The sequence below is a fragment of the Lotus japonicus genome, chromosome 1 (genome assembly GCF_012489685.1).
Source record: "Lotus japonicus ecotype B-129 chromosome 1, LjGifu_v1.2".
Classification (NCBI taxonomy): Eukaryota; Viridiplantae; Streptophyta; class Magnoliopsida; order Fabales; family Fabaceae; genus Lotus; species Lotus japonicus.
The window spans coordinates 29,274,878-29,290,403 of NC_080041.1; the positions used below are offsets into that span (position 1 = coordinate 29,274,878).

Genomic DNA, 15,526 nt, shown 5'->3' on the forward strand with positions numbered 1-15,526 from the left:
ACTTCTCTTCCAAATCTTAATTTTGTATGTTTTGTACGTTGGCTGTTCAACGACGAACTTTGTCAAATCATGATGGCATTTTCTTCCTACTTTTTTCACAAGTTGGACACAACAACGATCACTATACTTTTCACCGAAAAATACAGCATTGAACATCTCATTACCACAAATTCTGGAAAACTTCGTAGCACACTTGTCTAAATATATTCTGTATGATGATGATGATGGCATCTCATCAGTTTCACTAGATGGATCATTTGATGGTGGTTCTGATGATGAAACATCATATGAAAACCCTGTTTTGAGCATTAGAGCTGAACTAATCATAAATACTACCACTAGACAAACATTGTTGAATTTGGCCAGAGATCTTGGTTTGTTGGTAAATAGGAATTGAAGCTGTAGTGATAACTCTAAAATGGTTAGTGAAGCCATATTTAATTATTTATAGATTATAAACAGTTCTAACGATTACATTTGGATGAATTGGTACTTATTATGTTCATTGAAGAAATAAAGAAGCAAAAGTTATTAACATTTGAAAACTGATAGAATGCATGTTTCATCATTTAGTTCCCATAAACGTTTCCACTATACTCTTCAATTTAACATATATAAATGACTTAATACATCAGAAGGCCCCTGAAATTGTAAAGGGAATCAATTCCAGGGCCTGAAAAATTTTCGCATCAAATTGGGTCCCTAACAATTTTTTTTTAATTCAATTAAGGCCAAATGCTGCCATATCTCAATTTTGTCCTAGTCATCAATTACACGTGGCTTTTATAATTTTTTTTTTAATTAAAAAATTTTAGAAAAAATAATTTTTAATTCCAACTCAATTATTTAATCAGAAAAAAATATTAAAAACTTAATAAAATCATAATCTAATAATCCCTTAACTAAACAATTACATAATCTAAATAATAAACTAACATAATAATCTAATTATAATCAATCCCTAATTAAACTCTTTCATCCCCAAATTGAACCCAATTACAAATCTTTCCCATCCCCAAATTGAACCCAGACAAGAACCAAGCTCTCCTTCCTCCTCCATCACCAAGAACAACAACCAAAAATAAAATTCCTGCACCTCTGTGGTAGAAATTTGGGGTGGATCTGAAGAATATGTGTTTGGAGTGAGAGGAGAGACCGAAAGAGAGAGGAGTGTGTTCTTGTTGTGGCTCATGATTGAAGAAAAGAGAGTAAGAGAAATGGGTAATGGGTTTTTCTGGGGAAAGAAAATAGTATTCATCATCTTCTTCCCCATCGTGTTCAAGATCCTGCAATCGAGAACCACTGAAAAAGAGAAGGGGAGGAAGAAATGGAGAAAGGGGAAGAAGAAATGGAGAAAGAAAACCCAATATCACAAATCAGATCCTCTTCTTCATAGCTACCTGAATCACAAACCCTAACTTTCTTTTCTATTCAACAGGGCCAAGAAATCGTGGGTGCTGGGGAAGGTTTTGGGGCTTGAATACGAAGGTTCAGATGAAGAAGCAATACAGGGCCTCGGGAGTGCGGAAAAGGAAGGGTGGAAACGGCACGAAGAAGAGGAATTGGAAGAGGGGATGAACGTTTCCTTGCATCTCTTGCAAATAACCCAGATCTGCTTGTCTCAGTTCCTGTGTTGGCCAGATGGGGATGAAGGTGGAGAGAAGATGGTTCTATCTTCTTCCACTCTAGGGTAGAAATTGGGGATGAAGAATGAAGATGAATAGTCAGGGTTTAATTGAGGATTCTCAGATTAGATTAGGGATTAGTATTTGGTTAGATTAGGTTTTTTTTAAGTTATTAGGTTAGATTAAGTTTTTTTTTTAAGTTATGAGAAGATGATTTGGGGTTAATTTGAGAGGGTTTGGAATTAAAAAATTAAGTTTTAAATTTTTTCAATTTAAAAATAATTTTAAATGCCACGTGGAAAAGTTGAGTAGGCTAAAATTGAAGCCACTTCAGCATCAGACACACTTTGGCCTTAATTGAATTAAAAAAATTTTCATAGGAATCTAATTTGATGCAAAAATTTTCCAGGCCCTGGATTTGATTCCCTTTACAATTACAGGGGCCTTCTGATGTATTAAGCCTATATAAATTGCAGATGTTATGTTTTGAATATAGTTGTGGTTTTATGATGAAAATAGACTGGCTCTATACTTAGCGGGGGAAACATTAAAGCACTTGATAATCGGGTCCAACAATGTAGCTAGTGAGGGTTATAATGTAATTGTAATTAGAGTTAAACCTCAATTTGATCTCTCAAATTGTAGTTTTATTTATTTTGGTCTCTCCAACGACGAGAGTTGTATTTTGGTCCATATGATTATAAATTGTTTGATTTTAATCCTTGTTTACGGGTGAAATGCTCACGAGTCATGTGAGCGCTTATGTGGCATTGTCCATGCTATTTATTGAAGTTTATGGCTCTGTTTGATGTGATGTATAGTGTAAATCTTGATAGTATTAAGTATGAAAGTATTATGTCTTATAAAATAAGACCTTATAAAAAAATAATACTATTCCGTTATTTTGTCGTACAATGTATAACATACTAATTTAAATCAATATAATCATATGTTTGGTTAAGAGTGGTGGTGGTGGTGGTAGTGGAGGGTTGTGGTGATTATCATGGCGGTGGTGGTAGAAGTGGCAGCGGTTGTGGTGACGGTTGTGGCGGTAATAGAGGTGGTGGGTGGTGGCAGTAGAGTGGTGGTGGTAGAGGGTGCTGGTGGTGGCGATAGCGTTTTAGGACAGTCATGGTGGTGGCGACAGTGTTCTAGGGTGGTGGTAGCAGTGGTGGTGGTGGTGTTGGCAGCGGTGGCGAGGGAGGCGTTAATGGTGGCATGGGCGGTGGCCTGCATGGGTGATGGTGACAGTGGTGGAGGGTGGTGGTGGTGGCTATGACAATGGATTAAATATTTTCGAGTAACTTATCCGTCACAATCTTATCAAACCTTATTTCACCTCTATATGCTAAATTAAATAATCCACCGTGTTAATGTATACAAGTAGATTGATGAACTACCTATAATATACATTCTTAGCACCAAACAATTGATAAATTCATAATTGATTGTATAAGTTTATACTATCAGACATAATATGACATACCAAACGACCTCAGTTGGATGAATAGTCAGAAGCTCATATAAAGCATATAGGAACTCAACATATAACATAGGAAAATGTGCATTGTAAAACTCCTCCTCAATGATATACCAAGATAAACATAGACGTTGGTTGGTCAGACACAAACTCCACTGGCTTCGGTCTTGTAGCGAGATCTTCCACGACGGAGATGCTTGTCCCGACAACTCATCTTCAAGCTCATCGACTTGATTCCCCGATGGTTGAAGCGTCGCGTTGGAGTATGAGGATTACGCAAGATATGCAATAGAGAACATTTTGATAGAATCTAACTCAGAAATCGTGATCAAAGCTATGAACTCTACAAATAACCCATTAATATTGCAACAAATACTCATGATTGTTGAGTTCTTGCGCACCTTCCAAATGAATAGACAAGCCAACAATGTGGCTCACACTCTTGCTTCTATAGTTCTATACTTCTATTGCTTTTAATTTTCCTTCAAACATTTGATAGGATAACCCTCCACAATCTCTTGATGAGAGCCATTTTGTAGACTCTTCATTTGGTAGGATAACCCTCCACAATATATGGAACACTTTCCTTAAAACGTTAGATAATTGGTTGTTTGTATATTCTTGCAAAATTTACCAACACCTAAACTCCCTAGTCCCTAGCATTTTGCCATTTGTTCTCCTGAGCAGTACTCCGACGCCGTTTTGCATGAACCCTCATCACAAACACCTCGTCAACCAAGCACTCGTCGCCGTCGTCAAAGACCTCCCATTCCACGCCGCACCGTCTCCTCCGTCATGGACCACCGACGCCGTCACGGCCGTCCTCCGCTCCATCGCCAGGTTCTCCTTCCAATCCCACCGCTCCATGGGCCGCCAGAACGGCTTCCGCCACCGCACCCCCCTCCGCCAGCGCAACCTCAACGACGAACACCGCAAGCTCCACGACGGCCTCCTCCTTCTCGGCCCGGCGGCCTACAGGGACCCCCACCGCGTCGACCTCGGGCTCCGTAAATCCCTCGAGTTCTTCCGCTGGGTCGAAGCCCACTCCGGCTTCACCCACGACGAGGTCACGTGCCGCGAAATGGCCTGCGTCCTCGTCCGCGCCAACGCCACCAAAACCCTCTGGGGTTTTCTCAAAGAAACCGCCAACAAACACCACAACAACCACCGTAACAACCCCATCACCACCGCGACCATCACCTGTTTGATAAAACTCCTAGGTGAACAAGGGTTGGCCAGTGAAGCCTCACTCACATTTTACAGAATGAAACAGTATCATTGCAGACCCGACATTCGCGCTTACAACACTTTAATCTACGCGCTCTGCAGGGTTGGGAATTTCGCGAGAGCGAAGTTTTTACTAGAGCAAATGGAGCTTCCCGGGTTCTGGTGCCCGCCGGATGCGTTTACTTACACGATTTTGATTAGTTCTTATTGCAGGCACGGCATTTTAACAGGCTGCCGGAAGGCTACGCGGAGGAGGCTCTATGAAGCCGGCCGCCTCTTCCGGCTCATGCTGTTCAAAGGCTTTGTTCCTGATGTTGTTACTTACAATGCCTTGATTGATGGCTGCTGCAAGACGTATCGTATCCAGAGAGCTCTTGAGTTGTTTGAGGATATGAAGAAAAAGGGGTGTGCCCCGAACCGGGTTACTTATGATTCTTTGATTAGGTATTATAGTGCTACCAATGAGATTGACAGGGCTGTTGAGGTTTTAAGGGATATGCAGAGGTTGAATCATGGGATTCCTAGTTCTAGTTCTTACACGCCAATCATTCACGCGCTTTGTGAAGCTGGAAGGGTTGCTGAGGCTTGGAGTTTTCTTGTTGAGTTAGTTGATGGCGGCAATGTACCTCGAGAATATACTTATAGGTTGGTTTGTGATAAGCTTTGCTTGGCCGGAGAGGATGGCTTGTTGGGCGATGAAGTGCATGAGAGGATAAAGAATGGCATGAGGAAGAGGTACAAGCAAACGATGATGGTTAAACCGGTTATGACTCGCAAGGGTTATCCTGAGATTGAGCCAGTTTGAATTCTTGGAAGAACGGTTTGTGCTCAATGAATCATGATGCTCATTTGTTGAGTTTGAACTTCAGTGAAGTGAGGCTGGTGGGCATGATTATCAGTGTATTATTTTCTTCTGGTGATGATTATTCAACACAATGCTTTATATCGAGCACCCAAGTTGTTTATTAATACAATTGAATAAACACCCGACTGTTTGTGTTCTTAATCATCCCTGTGGAGATGGAACAAGTTTGAGTTCTTTCAACAGATTAAAGTGCTCAATATTGAATTGCCTTTGGATTTGAGCGTGCAACTAGTGAAGTGAGGGTGCAGGGTATGATTGTCGGTTTATTTATTTTCTTCAGGTGATGATCATTCATTGTTTGAACCAGATTTAGTGGGGGATCTTGATTCTTCAGAGACTAGAAAACACTGATGGGTTATAGATATAATAACCTTGTATTGGCTTCTCACCCATTGTTTCTTAATTAAATTGAAGAAAGTAGGTGACTGTTTGTATCCTTAATTTTGTATTTGTAAAATATGATGAGGGAGTATCAAATGTGGGTTGTTCTAATAAACTCCCCATGTCTCCAAATTATATTTTTCAAAGTTAAGTAACAATCACGAATAAAGACCTGATTTATTTGGTTTTCTCATAAAATTTTCAGGCATTCCACATTCTCCACTCCTGGTTCAGGAAGCTGCCACTGATTTTCATTCTCCAATGTCTGTAGTTTTACACATTGCTAATGCAGCAGAGTACACATTTTGATGCTGCTGTTCAAAGTATATGTCTGAGTCTGACCTCCTTGGGCAGCAAGCATCTGCATAATGAAGTGACCAGTTCAAAACTGGTATAGGCTAAATGGAGAAATGAGAAATAAAAACTCATAAGATCACATCTGTAACTGGCTGGGTGCTTACACTTCATAGTTCATTCATAGTTCAAATTGACTGTTGGGCTAATTTTTCACAATTAATCAGGTTTTTCTACAGCAAGTTTTCGAAGAAGGTTTTGACAGCTCTATGATTTGCAATTATTTGGTCCATCTAGAATGTACGCAATGACAATGTTAATTTATGTATATAACTTATTCTAGAATGTATTAAGGTTTTAGCTTGGTATGTAGACTTTAAGAGTTTAGTTTCTCTTTTGTTTGGTTACTAGGTCAGGAACCTCTTGAGCACTGAGACTCTTAATACTAGACAATTGCGGTCATGACAAGATAGCACCAAAGCATCAATTTGGGAAAATTCTATTGAATCTTTTAGGAATTTAGAATCCCAGAGCTGAACCTCTTTTGTGGAGGAATTTTTCGTAACTTCTTTTCCTTAACCTCATCCATGGCAGTTTTTGCCTTTCCATTGCCATCATCTTTTTGAATCTCTAGACTCTTCCTTTTCTTCTTTGGTATGACTGGCTTTGGAATCGTAGAAAAACCCACACCGCTCTCTATAATGTTAGCAATGGGTTGATCTCAGAACTAAGCCCTAAATTGTGGATGTAGGCAACTAGGCACACCAAGTCCATCATTCACTTCGTTGATTGTGTGGTCAGATGGTTTCATCACGTGGATATAGAAGTTGATTAGCATGATTATTAGTATTTTGATGTGGTCAGAATGTTAGCAATGGGTTGATCTCATAACGCTTGCGTTGCATCTGAGATTTCACTATTTAGTTATCAAAAGTTCCATGACATTTGACATATTGTCAAACTTGAGATTTCACTATTTAGTTATCAAAAGTTCCATGATATTCGACATATTATCAAGCTTGATATTGCATGTCTACTAGGATTTCTATATATTCTGGTTGGTCCAAATTGTCATAAGGTCCAATATCATCCTGATCAGCATGAAGGATTTACAGCTAAGTGAACATCATATTGGTCGGCTAGAACTGCCAAAGATAAGATTTACAGTAACTCCTCCAGCAACTAGCTGACTAATGACAAAGTTAGCACGATTAATGATCCAAAGGTTGCGTAGGTGCAATCATCATCACGAAAGCTATTCACAATAGCTAAGCTAAGATTAAGTGTCTCCATTGCTACTCACGTCAAACTCTATAAATACATGTTTGATCGTTCAATTATATAAATATTACTCATTTGCTCACTATTAATTCTCTTAAACATTGATCTCTCTCTCTCTCTCATCTTAAACTAACTAACATGTCAGCTTTCCTTCCACAAGCACCTTCCCTATCGTGCTCCACCGTGGACATTCGGCACAACCCAAAGTCCCAAAGCCACCATAGTGAACTTAGAGGTAAACTCTACTCATTTTCTAGAATAACACCTTTGTACCTTCTATTTGATGAATTTATTGGCGTATAAAAAGAATTTAAAAAAACACTATCATTGTATTTAATTTTTTACTATTCACAATTATTATTATTTTATTTTAAATTTTTTTTATGACTTATTCCTAAAGAAAACTTAAAACTTGAGAGAGCTTTAAAACCAAATACCAAATCGAAAACGTTTTTTCATAGTACACTTGCATTTGCAGAGGTAGAGGAACACTGGTTTGTCTTGTTGGAATCCAAAGATGTCAATCTTCGAGTACAATGGAAGTGCCATAGTCGCCATGGTTGGCAAGAACTGCTTCGCCATTGCCAGTGATCGCAGACTCGGCGTTCAGCTCCAAACCGTAGCCACCGATTTCCAAAGGATCTTCAAAGTTCACGACAAGCTCTTCATCGCTCTCTCTGGTCTCGCCACCGATGCTCAGACACTGTAGTATACCCTTCTCTCAATTTTCACCCCCTTTCATGATTTTCTTCACTTTATTGTTCTTTCCCTAATTTTTGTTTGTTTTCTGATTCAAGGTACCAGCGTCTCGTTTTCCGACACAAGCTTTATCAGCTTCGTGAAGAGAGGGATATGAAACCAGAGACCTTTGCAAGCTTGGTCTCTGCTCTTCTTTACGAGAAAAGGTAACACCCTTTGGATCCCAGATTCTTATGCAGAGAAACATTGTGGGATGTTTGGTTTTTCATTTTAATTTACTGCAAAAACATGATTTTTATTTATTTACTATTATCACTTTTTTTTAACAGGAATTGGTGGAAATAAATTAAAAAAAAATAAATAAATAAATACAATGGAGCATGTTTGCTATTAGAACTTAATCCAGTTGATGAAAGAAAGGCAAGTTACTAACTAGGGTTAATTGATTCATTTGGGGTTTGCTTGTTTTAATTGAATTTGAGTATAGGTTACTCCTTGTAGTAGTGAGTTCTGAAAGTATTGATTGAAACCCTTTTGTGGAAGGAAATCTTTGCTGGCCTAAAGAGTGATAAAATGTGTAGTTTCATTTGAATATGCTACTTACTTGTATTTGACTGCTAGTTAGAAGTTATAATTCTTTTATGCTGTGGATTTAGACACTGAGTTTGCTTGACTTTGACTGAAAAGATTAACAATCTATGGTAAGAAAAGAAAGTGAAGAGATTTGTTAGTTATTGGTAAAGTGCTGTTTTAACTTTAATAGAGGAGTTTGTATGGAAGTGAATGGACTGTGTGCTTGGCCTTGCAGTCTCACTTAACTTGCTTTTGTTTCCCCATGGGGTTTGGAAGCTTTTTCCAGAATTGGCAATGCAGAGCCACTGAGCCAGTGAACATTGAACGCCCAGTTTTCAAATTTTGAGCTAAGTCAGATTATTTCATAACAGTTTTGGCCAACTGATGGTAAAGATATGAAAAGCAGAAGTTCATTTTCTGAACTAGATTAAATGCTTTGTTATTATTCCACTAGAAGAGGGGAAGGTGGGTTTGGTAATTATAAATATTTTAGATGAGCCGTGTTGAATTCCAATTTGTGGGAATGGTGGAGTTTTAGCCTTTTGAGCTAAGCCAAACATGTGATTCAACCCCCAATGAGCTTGATGTGACTCCGCAAGCGTTTTTCTTCGACACCTAGTGGAAGTTGAGGGATTGAGTCATTAGTTAGGTCGTAGAATGATCTAAGTCTCAGTAACAGTGCGGGCTTAGGAATGTACGAGGATTGGGGTTTAAGCATTGAGCATCTACTTCTTGTAATCTTTATTGAACATGCTTGAATTTTTCTCTCTTTCTTGCTGATTGGCGTAGACCTACAGCTTGTTGCAAGTTGAATTGAACCATGTTAAATTCTATATCTATTATTTTTTTCTTCCTTTCGGTTGTTTGTGTTACAACAAATCACAATTAATTATAATATTTTAGATTCTCTTGTTATGTAGTTTATCTTAATAAACTCAATATGTTAAAACTTTGAACACAAAGTATGCATTCTTTTGCCTTTCAGGTTTGGTCCATACTTTTGCCAGCCTGTAATTGCCGGATTAGGGGATGAAGACAAACCATTCATTTGCACAATGGATTGCATTGGAGCAAAGTAAGTTCATTTGTTCTACAGTCCATATTTTCTTGTTGAGAGAGATTAATGAGTTAAAACTTGTAAATAGATGAAATTAGAGGATTTCGTATTTAAGGTGAAAAATAATACAAAGAATAAAATTGTATTATATATAGGGTGTGATCTTACAAAAGACATAGCACTTACCCTTTATCTGTTGTAATGATAGGCTCCTTATTCTAGTTGAAAAACAAATCAATATAAATAAGGAAATAAGGAGACCGATCCTAAAGAATAATCCAAGTTACCATAAATTACTATACAACAATACAGAAACAAAAGTTTTATCCCACTAAGTGAGGTCGGCTATATGAATCTCATGATGCATTGCGCTCGATCAAAAACCAAATGACCTTAAGATATGAGTATCCTTTTATATTATAAAATAAATGTTGAAACCATTTTCAATTGGGCTACTTCAATGCCCGAACAGTTCTTGGATGTAGGAGAAAAACAACCCTAATATTTTCTTATGTGGAAGAAAATGAAGTGGTATGATTGTCATAGGCTAATGTTAGTTTCTACCACTGAATATGATTTTGGTTTATTTATCCCCCCACCCCAGAAAAGCATTTCCTGGAGAATTGGTGTTTGCGATTTATGGTGAACTCCTGCAAGGGGGTTGCTAAATAAATCAAGGTTTATGCATCATTGTTCACTACTTTTGACAACTAAGCTAGAGATACGTTATGATTGAATCTGCCCTTTGACTTCTTTGTCCTCTAATATGACAATATATTGCATGTTAATTTGAAGGTGCCTTTTATGCAAGTTTATTCTTCCCTTTCATCATTAGAGTAATCTGAGGCTTTATATAATTTCATATGAGATGTTATGCATCTGATACTAACACTAATATCGTTCTAATTTCTTGTATGCAGGGAGCTTGCAAAAGATTTTGTTGTTGCTGGCAGTGCATCTGAGTCTCTATACGGTGCTTGTGAGGCAATGTTTAAGCCTGACATGGTTTGTGACGTAGCTACATGTTTTGTCTTTTATTCAACTCGCTTGTGTGATCTTGCGAATTGATGCAGTCATGTTTATGGACATCTCTAAATTGACATATGCACAAACTAGCGTACTTTCACCTGGGTAGAATCTTGCCATAGATCCAAACCAGAACGTCATCCATGTATTGTAGACATCATATTGCTGCATGGTTGTAGAGTAAGCTTCACTGTCGAAGTGTAGATGAAAAAATAAGTCATCTTAGGTTTTAAACCTCAATTCGCTTGACTAGTAAGTTGATGGATCGAACCTGTACCAGAATTTTTTTTTCTATAAGGTTATGTTTGAAAAATTATTGTAGAACTGAATCTTCTGCTCAGGGTAGGAGCAAATTCCCATCAGAATCTTTAAAATGTTGTGACATGAACATTTTGGCATAGTTCTACGATGAACAAGTTAATTCACAATGATATTTTCTTGGAGAAGGGGTGAAGTCTGCATAAATGAATTTTAAAATGCTATTACATGTGCAGACATATATGAGGTAAAGTAGTTAGCAAGTTACAAACCTGCAACAATAGCTGTGCAATTTCTATGGGAACGGAGTTGCTGAATGGAAATATGATGTTTTCATGGTGTGTCGGAGGAGTTTGTGGTTCAAATAGAAAAGAACATTAGTAGTGTCTAAAATTTGCATCTTGTCTCACCATCAAAGTTTTGCACATTATCATAACTTATGATTTTGCTTAAAAGATATTTTTAATTTAGTTTCTTTATGTTCAATATTGGTTTCTTATCCTGACACAGGAACCAGAGGAATTGTTTGAGACCATCTCCCAAGCACTGCTATCATCAGTAGATCGTGACTGTTTAAGTGGCTGGGGCGGGCATGTCTATGTCGTGTAAGCATACAATTTCTTTATTTCTCTTAGCGGTTTGATCTTATGATTTTACACTGTTGTTTTTAATCCTGGAGTTAAGTAAACAATATATTTAGTAGTTTTTTTATGCACTTTGTCCATATTATATGCCCTACTGGTTGGTGTGGCTTTTGCATCCATGGAAAATAATTTTTACAAGAGAGCATGATGATGAAACCAAATCCTGACAGGGATGTGTGACTAGGCTACATGGCTTAGTAGCACCGGTTTATAGTAGTTACCCGTTCATTTTTACGCTTCGTCTTATTGCTTTAATGACTTTGAAAGAGAAACTTGCAATAGTCTAGGTTCTTCAAAATGTTGGTCTCTTTCATCTCTCTATTTTGCTTATTTGATTATTTCTCGTCCTTGAAATAAGGACATTTTAGGGTTCATTCTTTACTTATCCATAATATATTATAGTAGTCACTTATTGGTATTTTAATTTGTATGTTGCAGCACGCCAACTGAAGTGAAGGAAAGGATTTTGAAGGGAAGAATGGATTAACTTTTAAGCCACCTGGTCATGCATCTCACACCACTTTGTTTTCTTTCTAGTTCAGGGCTTTGTATTTTGGGATCGAATGTTTAGTTCAAATTTACCACCCATTGTTGGGTACTTTGTTACTGCAGAACTTCAATTAAACGTATCCTCAAAATTATTTACAAACAGGTTCACTTGTTCTGTATTTCTATTTCTGTTATAAGTGAAAGGAGAGCCTGGAGTCTTGCATGCTGTGAATTGAATTGAGTGACATTGGAATGTTAATTGGAGACTGACATGCAACCAGAATGATACAACAAAATTGCCCTCAAATCTATTTTTCTCCGATCTGATTCTTCAAATGGGAAAATTTTATAGTCCTCACTGAGTACCGAGTTTTCCATACTTTTTTTATTCAAATTAAGACGAGGTTGTAGAAATTGTCACATGGTACATACTACATATACATACCATTTCCGATCAACAAATGTTAATGATTTGTTAAAGGAAAGAGGAAAAAGTACATTTTTAATTAAAGGGACAAAGGCAATAAGAGAACATAACTTTGAGGATGAACATGTGGGTGTTTGAGTTTTCGTTATACTCAAAGTGGATCTATATTAAAGCCAACATGTTTAAATCTTGCTTCTCCGATTCATGTGGCAAACTCTTGCATCTCTGTCGGTTGTTTGATATACGTGAAATCACGTTGACATTGGCTCCGGCGCTGAAATAAACTTGCACTAAAATGTTTGATCACTCGCCTGTTGAAAGGTGAAAGGGCCACTATTGTTTCTTTGATAATGATAGGAGTTTTGTTAACATAATATTCTCTGATGGAAAAACTAGTATAATGATAAGTTTTTACATTCATATTTTGTCTCAAGAAATTGAGAAATCAGAACACAAAATAAAACCAAGCTATGTTGATAATTTGATATGCATCTAATGAATGGTTCACAATCACAACTGAGGTTCCAAGAAGCAACAACTGTTAGCTGACATCTTCAATTTTGGAATAAGGTATATTGCTACTTCTGGTGAATGTTTTGTGATTGCTTTGCACGTAAGCTGCCTTATCCAAAAAAAAAAAAAAAACAGAACCCTTTATGGGTAAACCTAGAAATAGCAAAGAATCTGGAATATTAAGAATCCATGGCAATGGTTTTCCATTACTTGACATGAAAGTTTTGTTCATCCTCAAAGAAATCTCATAAAGTCATGCTTCATTAATTTCTTTCATCTCCTCAAATACCACAATCACTTTGTTCTGATCCCAAACCATCAATTCTGTCTGTTAAGTGCTAACCCCTTTTTGTCCTTCAATGGAACATGAAGACAAACAATCTCAATCTCCTGAGAAAACCCCATACACTCAACTTGAGCAAGCTAACTCTGATTTTATGCTAGCAATTGGCTTGCAAGAGCAAGATGGAGCATTCACAGCACTTGCAACATTTGAAAGTGATACTGAGGGTGATTCTTCTTCTGATAATAATGATTATGATAATGATGCTGACTTTTTCCTGAGCCAAGAGTTTGAATCAGACCTTCAGTTTCTTGAGAGTGAAGGAAGCAGTGATGATGTGGAAATGGAAGAAGAAGATGATGATGATGGCATTGATGTGGATGAACTCACTTATGAAGAGTTGATTGAGTTGGGAGATTTTATAGGAAAAGAGAAGAGAGGACTAAGGGCCAACGAAATTGCTTCATGCTTGCACTCTCAAAATTACCATGTGGAAAGCAAAAGTGGTACTACTGATCTTTGTGTAATTTGTCAGGTTGAATATGAAGAAGGTGAAGCCCTGGTGGCACTTCAATGTGACCACCCTTATCATACAGATTGCATAAGCAAGTGGCTTCAAATCAAGAAGGTTTGCCCAATTTGCAGCAGTGAAATTTCGGTTCCCAAGAATATGATGAATTAAAGATCCTTTCATTGTTTAGATAGCAATTGTGAAATTTGTGTGTAGAAAAGTTGTGCAATCTGAATTTGAATGAAAATAGTTCACAAAATAAAATCAGCACATATACTTTGTAACATAACGAACGACATAAGATTGATGTTTCATGATAGACAATTGTTTGAAAATCAAATTATCTATTTTCATCAATTCCTTGTTTGGTGTTAAGAAGTTTTCATTGCCCTATAGAGAGAAGTATTACTAATGTTTTGAAAATCAGACTGGTTATTAAACCGGTAAAGATATCGGTTCACGGTTCATGGTCCAACCGCATTGAACCATAGTCAAACTATTTAATAATTAAATAATATTTATTTAAATAATTATATAGTAGTCATTTGAAAAACAAAATCACATCACATATTTTTAAAGTTTTAAATATTCATTTCAACTTTTTATGATAAAATTCATCAGTATTTTAGTCTAAAATAATTTGAGAAGTCAATTTGATGCTATAAGACAAGGGGCAATTGTTTTTAGCATCAATGAAGTAAAATGAAGAAGGTCATGACCGTGTGTAAAGCTTGGGCTGAAAGGGCCCAAATCTGATTTTACAGTTCCACCTCACCATATATGCCCCTGAGGGTTAGCTTAGATGGTAAGAGTTAGGGGACATAAAGGTTGAGTGAGATGAAGGGGGTCCAGAGTTCAAGCTCTGAGAATAGACTAATTTACTAACATTATTAACAACTAACATTTGCGTATAGAAAAAATATTTTCTTCTGCTAGTGATGAACTGATCCGATCATAACAATTCTTAGATGGAGAGAAATACACTCCAAGAACCGAATAATGTGATGAACCGATCTGATCACAGTTTAACTTCCATTAACTGCACCGACATGTGCAGCTCACCTCTGATCTCCTCTAACCTTAACTGGAGATCGCCTCCGTTTTCTCCCACTCTGTTTCTGAAACCTTTCACTTCATCTCTTCGTGGTCCTGTTGGCTCCATCTTCATTTTTTGTTCAACCGATTTTAACCGCCACCAATTTTTCTAGTTGTTTTTTTTTTTGTTTTTGACCAGTTCTTTTTCATACGGCTCTATGAGCATATTGGACCGGTCACTAGTACGATTCCCAATTCAACCGGTTGAACCGACCAGTCCGAATGAGATGACATTGGAATTTAAAACTACAAATGTCAATAATGATGTTTCATCTACTAATCTTTTAACTTTTCTCTTTCCTATTCCTATTTTTCTCAAGGTGGAGGTAGATTTAAGTGATGAAATAATCTAGGCTATAAAACACTTTTGGCCCCTGATGTTTTAAGTTTGTGCAAATTCTGCCCTTACTCTATTTTTGTCGACGTTACTACCCCTTATGTTTTCAAACAGTGCATCGTCTACCCCTTCGTCAGTCAGGCTTTCTCAGGAGAGATTCCTGAGTGGATTGGAGAGATGAAGATGAGTATATGGAGTTGATGATGATCAAATAAATGATATAAATTAAATTTGCTTGATGTATATATCAATTATGTATGTAACTGAACTGGTTAAATGCATGTTTTGGTACTTACAGTTCTTGAGTTTGAATCTCCCATGTCCCATTTTTCCAATTTCACTTGTAATTTCCACGTGGCAGGTCCAAAAAATATTTAAAAAAAAGCCAAATCAGCTCATTCCGTTAGTTTTTTAACGTCTGACTGACGGAGGGGTAGACGGTGCACTGTTTGAAAACATGA

General features: G+C 37.2%; 3 protein-coding genes across 4 annotated transcripts; all 3 read left to right on the top strand.

Moving 5' to 3' along the window:
- The first annotated feature begins 3,219 nt into the window (after positions 1-3,219).
- Positions 3,220-6,757, top strand: LOC130734329 (pentatricopeptide repeat-containing protein At1g77405). Of its 2 annotated transcripts, XR_009017910.1 has the most exons (2): positions 3,220-5,614; positions 5,784-6,757. XR_009017910.1 is itself a non-coding variant. In XM_057586690.1 (1 exon), exon 1 carries the CDS (start codon positions 3,812-3,814, stop codon positions 5,135-5,137), a length of 1,326 nt encoding a protein of 441 aa, XP_057442673.1. In that variant the 5' UTR covers positions 3,220-3,811; the 3' UTR covers positions 5,138-5,631. The 2 variants fall into 2 exon arrangements, 1 of the variants encoding a protein (XP_057442673.1); XM_057586690.1 differs by lacking the exon at positions 5,784-6,757 and having other exon boundaries at positions 3,220-5,631.
- An 837-nt stretch (positions 6,758-7,594) lies between these two features.
- On the top strand, positions 7,595-12,131 carry LOC130734330 (proteasome subunit beta type-3-A-like). The gene is made up of 6 exons (XM_057586691.1): positions 7,595-7,858; positions 7,951-8,058; positions 9,411-9,500; positions 10,403-10,487; positions 11,277-11,371; positions 11,849-12,131. The coding sequence occupies exons 1-6, from the start codon at positions 7,671-7,673 to the stop codon at positions 11,895-11,897; spliced, it is 615 nt and encodes a 204-aa protein (XP_057442674.1). The 5' UTR covers positions 7,595-7,670; the 3' UTR covers positions 11,898-12,131.
- Positions 12,132-13,109: 978 nt separating this feature from the next.
- On the top strand, positions 13,110-13,973 carry LOC130731773 (E3 ubiquitin ligase BIG BROTHER-related-like). Its single transcript, XM_057583997.1, has one exon. The coding sequence runs from the start codon at positions 13,199-13,201 to the stop codon at positions 13,802-13,804; it is 606 nt and encodes a 201-aa protein (XP_057439980.1). The 5' UTR covers positions 13,110-13,198; the 3' UTR covers positions 13,805-13,973.
- Positions 13,974-15,526: the final 1,553 nt, after the last annotated feature.

Excerpts from the sequence above, each read along its gene's own strand:
- LOC130734329 (XM_057586690.1), top strand. The coding sequence starts at position 3,812 with ATGAACCCTCATCACAAACACCTCGTCAACCAAGCACTCGTCGCCGTC.
- LOC130734330 (XM_057586691.1), top strand. The coding sequence starts at position 7,671 with ATGTCAATCTTCGAGTACAATGGAAGTGCCATAGTCGCCATGGTTGGC. Across the intron at positions 8,059-9,410 it reads GCTCTTCTTTACGAGAAAAG|GTTTGGTCCATACTTTTGCC; the intron begins GTAACACCCTTT and ends TTTGCCTTTCAG. Across the intron at positions 9,501-10,402 it reads ATGGATTGCATTGGAGCAAA|GGAGCTTGCAAAAGATTTTG; the intron begins GTAAGTTCATTT and ends TCTTGTATGCAG.
- LOC130731773 (XM_057583997.1), top strand. The coding sequence starts at position 13,199 with ATGGAACATGAAGACAAACAATCTCAATCTCCTGAGAAAACCCCATAC.